The sequence below is a fragment of the Ornithodoros turicata genome, chromosome 6 (genome assembly GCF_037126465.1).
Source record: "Ornithodoros turicata isolate Travis chromosome 6, ASM3712646v1, whole genome shotgun sequence".
In the NCBI taxonomy this organism is placed as follows: Eukaryota; Metazoa; Arthropoda; class Arachnida; order Ixodida; family Argasidae; genus Ornithodoros; species Ornithodoros turicata.
Window position 1 is genome coordinate 53,168,114 of NC_088206.1, and position 13,812 is coordinate 53,181,925.

At 46.4% G+C, this 13,812-nt stretch overlaps 1 protein-coding gene across 2 annotated transcripts in view; it reads left to right on the forward strand.

Annotated features, from left to right (window-relative positions):
- The first annotated feature begins 1,995 nt into the window (after positions 1-1,995).
- The window catches only part of LOC135396695 (protein jagged-1b-like), a 71,564-nt gene continuing 59,747 nt past the window's right edge, over positions 1,996-13,812 (forward strand). For both annotated transcript variants that reach the window (XM_064627819.1, XM_064627820.1), the window contains exon 1: positions 1,996-2,911. In XM_064627819.1, the coding sequence (XP_064483889.1) occupies positions 2,558-2,911 (354 nt within the window). In that variant the 5' untranslated portion in view covers positions 1,996-2,557. The remainder of the gene's footprint in view (positions 2,912-13,812) is intronic.

Genomic DNA, 13,812 nt, shown 5'->3' on the forward strand with positions numbered 1-13,812 from the left:
AACACTACGTCAGTAAGAACTGAGAACAAGAACATCAACACTTTATTTCGGCGACTATGGCTATAGGGTGTTTTCATCCCCAATCGATAATACTCTCTCTACCCCATCGCTGGAGGTAATTTGACGAGAGGTATGATGATGAACTTCATATAGTGAGAACCAAAGTTACGCAAGGGTTGAGGAGCGTTTCGTTATACATTCCAAGAAAGAGAGCTCAACACACCCGATGCCGACAACAGCGCAGGATGATACTGTTATCCTACTTTATTTGAAGGGAGAGCCGGGCATACGTCTTTCTGTGACAATTAATATAAACGCAGAGTGTCACAAAAACAAAAGGTGTCGCCTGCAAGAGAGAGAAGGATGTCATTCGAAATGGCGGTTGGATAGGAGCGTGCTATACACGGTGACTTTGGGTTTCGTTTTACAGTGTGTCGTCTGCACCAAAGTCGCAGCTGCATCATCCACATTTTTGGGTGGTGTCTTTCTTTAAAGGGACACTAAAGTGCGAAAATTTCTCCACGCCCAATGAAACATGCAGTTGCCTCGATGGCAATGCGGAAGGGACGGGGCCAATCGGTTAAGTAACAGAAACAGAAACCACATACTCTTAAAAATGAACTTCATTTTTAGACTTTCAACTTCATCAACGCTCGTAGCCAGCCAGTATCTCGAATGACATCATTCCCTTCCCGGATTTGTTGAAAACGGTTGGCTAGGCGCGTGCTATACGGTAGAGTTCATTTTTAAGAGTGCAATTTACGCTTTCCCTCTTCCCATCTTTCTCAAGACGAGGAACGGGCTCTCATTGGTCTCTCAAACGATGTCCCACAAATCGTCTGAAGAGACACCGCCACCGACACCGTTCCCTTAGAAGCCGACCCAGGACGCACATTCCCCAGGGCGTCAGTCGTGACGTTGCCCACGTCTGTTAGGCCGACAGCGGCGAGCCCTGCGGTGCGGCGCTGCGGTGGTGCGGCGAACCCTTTCACCACCACCGTTTGAAGAGACCAATGATAGCCCACTTCGCAACTGTTGGCGCCTTCGTGTGAAGGAGAGGAAAAGGAAAAGCGTAAATTCTGGTTTCGGTTTCAGTTACGCAACGGGATGAGATATATTTATTAGAACAAGGACAAAAGAGGGGAGGAAAGGTCAGCTAAACGGCGTGTCGTCTTGGGATTCCGAAAGAAAAAAAGAAGAAGAAAAGAAATAGAAGAAGATGAAAGTTCCTTTTGTTATGTTAAGTTTGTTTTGTTATGAGGGTTCAAGCCCCCCCCCCCCAAACGGTACCTTTGGTAGTGTTTTTGGGAGAGGGAAACAAGGGGAAACCCTCCTCTCCCACGGTGCCCATAGAACCTCTCCCGAAATATTTGTCTGGCAACTTTGCTGCCTGTAAGCATATTTCACAATTTGACATGACGTACAAGAGGCACACAATATACGCGGGGTGGATCTATTTTTGCCGTTGCATAGAGTTTCAAGTGACCTTGGTAGTTTAACAGCACGTTGTCAAAGCCCCCCCCCCCCCCCCCCGAAAAATCCAGGATCCGCCTCTGAACATACGCCCATTTGAATCAGACGTGACGTGCTACTCATCGACTGCATTGAGTACCTGTGAAATGTCTTTTGCCGGGGACACATGTCCCGCATAAAGATTTGCCTAATTAACATCGGAGGTCACGCGTCGGAAATGATGAAGAGATTACGGCGGAAAGCGCAGCCGCATCTACGCTACATGTGCTATTCACAAACAATAGCGCGCAATCCGGGCGATGTTCAACCTGTCACGCATCGCGCATCGCAAACCGTTTCCACCTGACGCACAAAAAGCAGCCCAAAACACAATCCCCACTTCAGCCCCACTTCTGCAAGCAGCGCCACCTCTTCGCCGTCGCGTTTCTCCCTCCTCCCCAACGGTGTTGAGGGGTGGCTGGGGGGCCAAAGAGGGCGGAGCGGCAACTTTTCCGCAGACCGGGAGCAGTCGTCGGTCAGCTCTCCATGTAGACGGTTCATCGGCCCCCACTTGCAGAACCTGTTGTCAAGTGAATCCCTCGCTCGCTACTGTTTTCGCTTTGGAAACGGCAGCTCGTTACAGGCTCTGTGCGCTTTTACCCAGCGTCAGCTACCATCATGGATCGACCTGTCGTCGTGTGTAGAGTGTTGTCGCCTTTCAGGACTCGACTGTGGTTAGTGCGATAGCGTCGTGTCCTGCGACCTTCGTTCCTGGAGTATTATGTGTCGACAAGTCGCGAAACCTTCCCAAACGGCTTCTTTGCGGGTCTGTATCCTCCCACGTGAGGCGGTGCTGTCATTCCATTTTCTGCCCTCCTACCAGGACATATCTCGCGGTTCTTCGGACATGCAAAACGCGAGGACTTTTCGCAAGCACTGAAGAAGCGCCATTGGATTATTACCTAAGCGCAAAGCCAAGAACGAACATTAAGGACTAGTGGATTACATTATGTCTTATTAGGAACAACTTTTTTGTGTGACTTTAACCAATTGTGGACGTGCGTCTTCAAGTGTCTCTTTGCGATGGTGAGGTGACCCTTATGCCATGCATCGTAGCACCGTGCTAGCGGTGCTGTGGACCTGCCTAGTGGGTCAGGTCTGCTGCTCGGGTTACTTCGAGCTTCAGGTGTTGGGAATAGACAACCCGCGTGGCGAAGTGTCGGATGGTGCCTGCTGTGGTGGTGGCAGAGCGCTGCGTGCAATAGACGGCACGTGCTTGGCGCGCTGCAATACTTTCTTCAGGCTGTGCCTTAAGGAGTACCAGTCGCACATCAGCGCGGCTGGGACGTGCACCTTCGGCAACCTTAGTTCGCCCATCATCGGTGGAAATTCCTTCTCTGTAAAAACTCATCCGGACAAGCAAGTGCTGTTGCAGTTGCCCTTCCACTTCCGATGGACGGTGAGTCGATACCCACTTCCATTTCAGAATACGAATCTTCAGCGTCTCGCAGATACTGATTTGTGTGTAGTGCTCGGCATTACATAAAGTGACGCTTTCCCGAACTTTGGGGCTATGATTGAAAAAAGCGTGCAAAGATGATGACGATGTCGAAAGATGGTGACGATGACGACATCGTCAATAACTTTCGTAAAAGAGCCAACCGATCACGTACGTTACCATACCTACCAACTATGTACAGTTTTTCAGATTTTCCGGGATTTCACAAATCCCGGCGGTCAAAAGTTGACAGGACCGAATACTCAAAAAGAATATAATGATACTAGTCAGTCATAACATTACGCTGTATAGCCGTGCAAGTATTTCAGAAACACGTTGGTATGCATTCCCCCACGCGTTCTTGAACATTCGCTCTCGTAACTTTCCAGTGCATACCATCGCAAAAGAAAAAAAAAATATAGAAAAAACAGATATAGCACTCTTGCATGTAATTCACCGACGTTGCAGCATAAGTGTGTAGGTATCAACTTGATTCTTCTCCAATGGCGGCAGTCTCAAACACTTGAGGAGCGCAGCTGCTGCCACCTATTCCTCTCGCGCGAAGCATTCCGGTCGCCGTCTTATACAGTTGACCTCTTCAAGTAATTGCACCCATACAGGTGGATCCGCTCACCTGCAATGTAACACTTTAACACTCGTCCTTCCTGTCTTTAAAAATTCTACACGGTCAATCACTTCATTATCTGAGACCTGAGGCAGTTGAACACAGCGCACATTGCAAGGTTGATTGCGTACAAACTCAGTATGTCGAAACGCATCTGAATGCTTCACGTGGATAATATTTGCTGTATACATATATCACAGATTTAGAACATGAGAAGGCAGACTACTCGTCATGTGATATTTCCTCCCGCCAACTCACATAAAGCTCGAGCACTTGCATTTTCGCCTTCATTGCTTCAGTGCTTCCAGGACCGCCGTGTCCTGAACATTTGCGGGGCACGTTAAAGAAACTCCAGAGTTAACGAAATTATCTGCCATCTATCCTGCGGAACGTGCAGCCATGTAACCACACAAATATAGACTGGCTCACCTTCTTAGGTATAAATATACTCTAACCCAGCACTGCAAGGAACCCTAACGCAGGGTGTGCAGATCTATACTTCCCTCAGTAGGACAACGAAGGAAAAAAATCGAGACAGTAAACTCGCTGAGTACATGATCCATCCGGGATTCCGTCAGTCGATTGAGCGTTTGAAACCAGCAAAGCAGCCGAAGGGTCAAAGATTTCGTCAATCGCATGTAACGATGCCATCTTTTCTTGCATAACAGTAGAGCTTTTTTTTTCCTAATCTTCTCTGTTTTTTTTTTTTTTTTTTTTTTGCATCTGCAACCTCTCCGGATTTTGGAACGATACGTGGAGGCGACACTTAATGGTCACTTTGGAGCGTAGGCAGTCTCTAATGGAGACCTGCGGACGTCACGTGCACACCATCATTTTTCAAAAGTAATATCGGAAAGCCCGTGTCATCCTTTCGCTGTATAGATGACCGCATGTAGGTACCGCTCGTGAGCAAAAAAAAAAAGACTATAATAATAACATAGTTACTATGTTACGTGCTAAGAAAAACGACCACGCGGAATAAAATTTAGAAAATGTGAGCATTGAAATCGTCCATGAGTTCCGCTCGTGAGGTTGAGCGAAATGAACGCAGCTCGAAAGGGCATCGTAGGGGCTGGTTTGTTGTGGCTTTCTTTGGCCGATATATCGCCGTTCTTTTGCCGAGCAATATGCCATCCGATATATGACCGCTCTTTTGCCGAGCGATATGCTTGCCGATATATGGCAGCTCTTGGGGACCGTGCTTTCTGGCAGACTCCCAGTATTCTTGAAACGGATGGTGGTGGTTGTGGTGATGTTGAAAGGGCTTGCCGTTGTCGGCCTCACGTATGTGGGGAACGTCACGACTGACGCCCTGGGGAAATGTGCGTCCTGGGCCGACTTCTAGGGGAACTGTGCCGACATATGTCTGAAAGCGTCTGAGGAAAACCCAGGAAAAACCCCAGACAGCACAGCCGGCACCGGGATTCGAACCCGGGTACCTCCCAGTCTCGACGTGACATGGCTATTCTTGAAACGGAGCTTGACAGCGTGACATGTTCCTGGCCAACGATCACCGCGATTGACATCGTTGTGATTTGTTGAACACGAACGGGAAGCGTACGCCTTTTTGTGACAATTATGCGGCTGCGTTAATTGTCACAAAAAATAGTGCGCCCAGCTCTCTCCACGAATCAGGAGTCATAACAGTGTCATTAGGTGCAAAAGTTGGCCTTGAGCGTCGTCTTATAGTGCCATTCAGAGTGCAGCATGCTTCACACTTTCGTAACCCTTCTTGCACACTAAAATAAATGGAACATACACCAGAATAAATGGCTTTTGCACTTCCCATAACTCAGCCGCATGTAAGCGACATTCGATATCCGAAATCTCCCCCCTCTTTGACTTCGTGTTGCCATCATGCTTTTATTGGTGTAGGCAAGGTGTGTCTTGTGGACCTGCGCTTCGGGGGTTTAGTTCCTCTTTTGCGGGAACACAGGTGCTTGCCTTTAAACAATAAACAAACAAACTATTCGTTCAGTCTAACTCGCCGTGTACATTGTCCAAAAGTTCCCTTCCCTTCTTTTCTTTTTTTTTTCTTGTTCTTTTTCGTTTTTACGCCATTTACACTACGGAGAGCAATACACCCAGGACGATCTAAATCTGACATGACCAATCCAGCTGATATATTCCTTGCACAGAAATGGCTGGTGCATGCACCGTCATGTCCACGGCCACGCGGTGATATTCAGAAGGAGCAAGAGGCTATAGTAGCTACATTGATGACGGGGGCTGCTGCTGCTGCTGGAATATACTTGCCTCCGAGGAGGTATTCGGAGGAGGGCACGACACCCAAACTGGTTTCCTGCCACGCCAGCCATACCGACCGGCTGGACCCACGGACGGACGCAGACATGGACGGCAGCGGGGACGCGCAGATAGGGGATCAATATCGCCCGTACATATTGGCGTATATAGAGTATACGTACAAATGAAGGTGGGCAGGCAGCGTGTCGACGAGTGGCAGACAGATCGCTCGGTAAACACACATCGAGAAGGCGCTCATGATGGTTATTCAGCAGGGCACACTCTTAAAAATGATCGCCACCGCATAGAACGCTCCTAGCCAACCATCTTCTCAAATGATATCGTTTTCTGCACTGATTTGTTGAAAACGGGAGGCGTACGCCTTTTTGTGACAATTACGAACAGCATAAGTGTCACAAAAAAGCGTACGCCTCTCGTTTTCAACAAATCAGGGCAGATAACGATATCATTCAAGATTATGGTTGGCTACGAGCGTGCTGTGCGGTGGAGTTCGTTTTGAAGAGTGCAGGGAAGTCGACAAGAGCTGCGGACGATACCGTGAAAGTTTTACAAAGAAACGAGAGTAAAGACATCGGTGTTTTAAATTCACGACCGCGGTCATTCAAGTGGAACTGGGTTCTATGTCCGCGCAGCGTAGTAGAATGCAGCTCTGAGCATTAGTGTACAGGAGAATGTGACGTAAACGGTGGCTCTTACATTCATCCGAAGCGCAGGATTTACACGGCTGTTATCGAGCCGAGGTAATCACTTCGAATGCGATTCCGTTCACGCATTGCAGTCACGACCCGACCAGCTTGATTCTTGCACTGCTCCTGGGCAAACGTTATCGGAAAACTGACTACGCTTAAATCGTCATGCACGAACTCATTTTGAGGCTTTCATGCCCGATAACGACCTTCTGAGTAAATGCAGTTAAAAACTTATCGGTCGCTCTTTTTTTTTTTTCTTCTTCTCAATGCATATATCGGAGCAAAAACAACAATAAATAAATACATGTTACGATATTAGAAGGTAACGCGAGCAAGAGTAATACCCTAGCCACACGGCAATTAAAAACAATACTTAAGCAAACACTTAACAAAAACAAACACTTAAAAACAACAACAATAATGCATTAAACGGAATGGCATTTACTTCACCGCCTAACCAACCATCACCTCGAATGACATCGTTCTCTCCCCTGATATGATGAAAACAGGAGGCGTACCCCTTTTCTGTGATAGTTATGCAGAACATGATTGCAACAAAAATGGCGTACGCCTCCGCAAATCTTGGGAGAGAGCGATGTCATTCGAGATGATGGTTGGTTAGGAGGTGAAGTAAATGTCATTCCGTTTAATGCATTATGTTTGCTGTGTGGCTAGAGTAGAAGATTTTAATGCACATAATTTTTGTGTTTGTTTGTTTTTCGTCTTTTTTGTGTAAATGTTTTGTCCTATATGTAGCACACATCTTTTGGGGGTATATGTTTCACACAATACAGAAGGGAGTTACTGGCACATTCCGTTCTGCACAAATTACTGTTTCTGTGTTACAAATTACTGTTTCTGCTTTGCTACACATTCTACACGAAACACCATTTTACGGTGCGCATTCTGTTTAAAACACTGTTTTAGACTGGTACGAGTCTCTCATAACACCTTTTCCAGCACTGTCATTACACCCTACACCATTACATCACAAACTGTCTTTTCGGGATTGATAGACAGATTTATTATTGTTTATATCGACTGTAGTGTGGACGGACACTCAGTGGTAAACGTAGCAGAAGAATGACGCTTAAACAGTCATCCGTACAGCACGGAATTCGTTAGCGTTATGAGCAGAATGCGAGTCCGTTTATAACGATCAGACGCAGCCGAACTTTCGTTCAGAACAAACTCTGCAGCATGGTTGTTGGGCTTCAAGACGAATACAGGTGGGAAGAACTATGGTTGTAAGTAGCGTCCTGTCCTGTGCTCTTCCCTCCGTCTTGTGTCCTGTTCCCGCTTGCGCTTACTCCTCTCGAAGAACAAACTCTCTTTGTCCTTGACAATATACGCGACGAACTGAGAAGCGTATACATCGAGAACTGTCGTTAGTGTCACACGAAGCTACACTCCCTACCTCCCGGTCAGCCATACCTCCCCTCCGTCACCAACACCAGTAACGACATTCCACAGTAGATCGTGCTCCAAGTACCAATGTCCCATTTCGCCCTTGTGGTGTTCCACACCGCACAAAAAGCGTGCCTATCTATTCCATTGCCTGTCACGGCTCCGCTACTCTAATGACATCCCAATGACCATTGATAAGGGCATCAGATAAGGAGCCGCTTCAGTCACCGCAAGATGCACGCAATGTTCGCGGAAAATGATAATAAAGTGGAAGAATTAAGTGACAGCGAATAAGAAAACAAACATCGACAGAACAGTTCGAGACGAGAACAAGTGCCGCGACTCGGAAGAGGGTGAGGGAGAGGTCTTATAAATGGAAGATGAGAGAGAGAAAGAGAGAGAGAGATACATAAAAAGGAGAGCTTCGCCGCGCGCAGGTGGTCACTCTGCGACAGTATTTATTTAATTTCTGGGCTACCGCCGTCTCACTCACTGACCAAATTTATTAGGAATTCCAATCACGCACGTCCTGTTCCTCGCGAATGGAGAGAAGGAAAAATCTTGCGAGTAAAAGATATATGAGCGGATGCGAAAGGAAGAATAGATACTTCTCTCTCTTACCACTATAGGGGCTTTAGGACACGTGGTGCGCCGCGGGCCGGTCGCGTGTCGTTCATTGGCGCGACTTGTAGTGACGTCACGAGAAAACGAAAACGATAAAAGATGGCAATGCAAATTAAAGATATACGAAGCACGGACGCAGCTCAGTGCATGTTCCCAGAAAGATTCCGTAATTGCTTTTTTTCTTCTCTCTTTTCTTCCTTTTTTTTTTTTTTTCGCAAGCTGGATTAAAGCCAGGTGGGTACTAGAAAAAAAAAGGGTACTCGCGTAAGCTTTGACTGTCGAATTTCATCCGAAAGTCCTTGCAGCGTATTAGGAATTCTTGATTGGACTTTACGGAGCCGGTAGCGAATAATGTAGTTGCGATAAAAGTACTAATAAATAAATAAATTGCAAATAAACTTGTAAACACCTACTGCAAAAATTAAAAAGGAAATTTTTATTCCAGAAAGCGCGAATTTACTTTGATAATAAATTACATAGAAAATGAGACAAAGAAGCAGACGACTACAGCGCAAGCGACACGCGCAAGCGAAATAAGGACATGATGGCGACGTGTGCCACCCAGATTCGCAGTTTTTTTTTTTTTTCTTTTTTTTTCTGCTAATGACGGGTAAATTACACGGCGTTCGAGTTCATCCGATGCCTTCTTGATACAGAAAAATCGACATATATATTTTGTTTGTATTGTAAAGCGGTGTAGGCTAGGAGAATTGGAAACTAAACGGATTGCTTGAGACTGGAAGCATAAACAGATGTTTTCATCAAAGCTGATTAGACGTAATGAAACGTTGAATTGACTGTTTGCGAAAAATGAACTTTCGGGAAACATCACTTGACCAATACTTGCGGGGTCAAAAGAGGCCCTGTTCAAATAAGTGTTGTGATATCAATAACCTAAACCCAGTGGAAAAGTATACACTCTAAAAACAGAGGGGACGATGCCGCCATTTGCCTCGCTTGTGTGGGCAGCGTCACGGACATTATATAGCCGATATGAGATGGGATGAGAAGGTGGAATGAAGATTGAATAATGATGAGTAGATGGGTTGGTATTAATCAGAAGTCCTTTATGCAACGATGTAGGGGCCAGTAAACGCTGAGTCATAGTCCAACCAACCATAGTCAGAGAACTAACGCCACTTTAGCAAAGAAAGCCTGCTGAACGCCTCTAATTCCTTCGCACGCAGACGTATGTCAGCCAATCGCCGCGGACTATTTCAAACACTGGCTTTCTGTGGCTATACAAGTGACTGCCAATGCTGCTCATGGCGGCTCGTCTCCGTAGCTACGGCTGCCGAAAACACAGTCATGATTGGCGGACTCTGTTACGTCACGTAATTTAAGCGATCAAGGCTTTGTTTCTATATACGTGGAATTGTCCGAACCCGACGTTATTCCGAGTGATATCGTGTATATTTCCTCGTTTGTTGTAAATAAATCAGCTGTTCACTGTGGTACGCTTTTCTGTGGTAATTTGGATGTGCGTTAGCAGACCATTTCCGAGTTCGTCTTTGCGCATACGCAGCCGCCTGCCATGTTCATTGGCGGAAATCATCGGGTTCACAATTACGGGCACGCTTTAGGCTGAATCTTGACGACGTTTCACACTCGCGATGCAGGAGACGCATTTTGACTCTTTCTGCATGTCTTCTTTCGTTACTTTGCCATGAAGATCCAGTCGGTATGAGCGTCGCCATGGTTACTGAGGGGCAAACACGACATTCGGCATTCCGCTGCCAGGGGCGACACTTATGTAGAAACGGTACATTTGCCACAAAAAGGCATAAGTCTCGCTATCTCCTCAAAATGAAAATGCGTCATGCTTGGCCCCTGGTATGCGGTGAAGTCCTGCATTTCTAGAGTGTAATACGGGGACAACCCGACAAAAAGGGCTTACGAGGAACACGGCCTCTTTTGGTTTCTTCCCCCCACCCCATTCTACGCCGAGACTGGGAGGTGACCTGGGTTCCAATCGTTGCGCAAGCTGTGCAGTCCGGGTGTTTTCCCTCGGTTGCCCTCAGACGCTGTCAGCACAGTTCCCTGTGAAGTCGGCCCATGACGCACGGTCCTCCACCCCCCGAGCAACATGCCGCCACACCGGCTGCAGATTGCTCGGAAATAGCACACCACCAGCACCACCCCCAGGCTACCCCAATACATCACTGCTGGATAGCGGGCGTTGTCTCATGCACACAGACAGCTTGACGACACAATGTACAAAACGAAGCCGCCGATACGTGATTTCAGACCGGTGACAGCTTAGGCTGTGTTGACAAGCACATTATTTGAAGATCAGCGATGTGCAACATCTACCGCGCCCTTAAATCACTCAAGACTGCGTGGGGTGGTATAAGACAAAGTCTAGTGCGTCACCGCATTTATGCTTTCTCACGCGCTACTGTATTTCGTTCCAGGCAGGGCGCAACATCGCTACGTTAACTCACTACAATGTGTAGGTGTCGCCACCGCCCATCGCATATTTTAGCACCTCCCACGCGGTTTTGCGTCATTCATTCGCTCGTTACATTCCGGTTGTGTTTCTTTAGTTGTTGTACAACACTCATCACACAGAACTTAACCGCATGACACGTTGGAGACCGACCATTGGCACTGACCGTCGTGAAGATATCAATCGGGCTGACTAAGAGCCTGCTATGCAGTGAAGTTCCGTTGAATTCTGAAGAGTGGATTCAAAACATTTTCCAAAAGGACGCGTTTTCGATTAAAAGGGATAGGCTAACGAATAGCACAGCGCCGTCTCATCGTCGCGTGGTGCGCTTTCACACGCCATCGTTATAAGCGGAGAAAATATTGCTGATGATTGACGTCGGATACATGCATCTATTCAGAAAAACAGACCGAGGCCACGACCGCGATGGAATGGAAATGGAAAGAGTACAGTGGAAAGGCTGCTCACATGTTAAGACGAATTGTTTGCAATACTCTTCCTTCATAATGTAGCTTATCTATCTGTAGAGAGCTTATCAAATCAGCCTTCAGCTAGCTAGCCTATCAGCTTATCAGCCTGTGCACGTGAGTAGGAGAGACAGGAACCATATTCATACATGGATGGATGTGTAAAAGAAACGTTGTTGCCCATGTGGCGCTTATCATCTTCATGTATTATCGCATAGCACACTCTAGTAAATAAAAAAATAAGTAATAAATAAGGGAGTAATTGCAGCTTCTAGTCCCCTAGATCGCAATTAGTCTCCATTTTAACCCCCGAATCCCTCGAAATTTACTCCCCAGGACTGCAAATAGTCACTGACCTTCGTAAATGCTCTTCCGAATGCAACACTCTGCCTAAATATGTGCTCTTCGTCAATTTGATGGAATAAGGCCATATAACGTAGCTAACTTCGCAATTTTGCACCCACACAGAGTAAGAAATAGTTAGCGCTTCTTTCTTGGCAAATTGTGCTCTATGTATGCCGCAAGATTTTATCCACTCGACATGTTACGGTTTACGGTTTACTTCGAAGTATTTTCATTCATGCACATGAATTATGTAGCTGAGACTGTTAGAACAAAGCGTGAAATGCAGTCTTCACTCTGTGATATTCATCTAGTCCCATGTATTTTTTACCGAAAGGGACTAATTTTTGTTGCAGTGCATTTAGTCCCCAAAATGACGAAATCTACTCCATTTTTACCTATTACAGAAGGAGAATGTTCGAATGAGTTTCTATATAACTCGTACAAAAATCAGGAATACTTAATTTATCACTCTGAGCGAGACAAAGTGTGAATATACCATAACGAGACAGTTGACGGTTCAATGCCATTTTTCCTGCTAAGTGTAGCTAGTACGAGCGCTACATCGCACCTATCGGCCATTCAATGAACTTTCAGGGCGTTGCGTTGATTGGGCCATTGCGAAACGCTTTTCACTCAAAATGCCGTCCCCCCTTCACGGGCGCAACGTTCCTGAACCCTGCCGGTTATGATTGACAGGCTTAAAAATATGTCGACGACTGTTCCCCCTCGAGGTAAATTTGTCACTCTGGGGACCAAAGTTCATTGAAAAAGAGATATTTGTGTTGAAACTCTCTCCGTGAGCTTCATGGTGACTAAAAGCGTCTTGTGGCCGTTGTGTGCTCTTCAATTTCCCTTTGCACTGCGGAGTGAATGGAGTAAATGAAAGCGCAATCATGGACATCTGTGAGGTTTTAAAGTGGCGCAAACAAACGCGCAGGAAGGGGATCCCGCTCCTGTGGGTTTTAGAGGGCGGTTGAACGCTCCCTGAAAAAAGCCCTCTACTCCGTATCGCTCTTCAATTTACCCTATCAATTTTCGTGTATTTTGAAATGCGTTTCTCGTAATCACGGTCATTCTTCGGCAATCCATCGTTAGCAGCTTTGGAAAGTTAAAGGGCCCATAAGCATTAAGGGGGTGCAACACCCTCCGCGTTTCGTGAATTCCGCTCAATAGATGGAGCACAGGACGATCTAATTGATTACCTAGCGTTCACTGCGGAGGCTCCTCCTGGTACTACGGTGGCAGACGGTTACATGTTACATTACGAGACTGATCCACCATATCAGCGGAAAGGATTACAAAGCACTCTTTTCGTCTTGCTTTGTTCTTTTACCTTCGACCTCTAGTTTGCCTTTATCACCTTGAGAACAGCGTCCGCGTGTTATCTGTTATTTGTGCGTGTGATAGCAGACGGATCGACAATTTCATTCAACAGAACCTCGCGAACACGCGAAATGTTTCCAACACTCGTTGTGGAACCGCGGAGAAACAAGAAAAAGAGAAGAAGAAGAAAGAACAGTAGCTGATTGCGCAGACCTTCTACATTAATTTGAAAAACAGTTGCTGGCCTATTGAGAAAGCAATGGAGTGGTATGGCTTGCGGGTGCTCCAATGACTTTATGAAATTCATGGCAAGTTCACATATGCTTCTGTGTATTCGGAATCGTCGGGATCATTTCGGGAACAGCCAAATTACTGCAACATCGTCAGCCCCAGATTATCAATGCCCTGTCCTGCAAAATTATTGTGGATTGTTCTAAGATATCACGGTGCTTTGACACTGGCACATATAATGCTGTATTTTTGGTTCAGTGTGATCGGTAAAGACGAGCCAAGTTGTGTAGTCGGCTTACATGGCGTTCATTCTCAGTTTTGACGGCATCTGATCACGTGAACAGTGGTGGGTGTCTCAGTATAGTTGACAGTGCTGTTGTCGGCTCATTTACGCCGACGCCACAAGTTCGACACTCATATTTGTACACAAAGTCTAA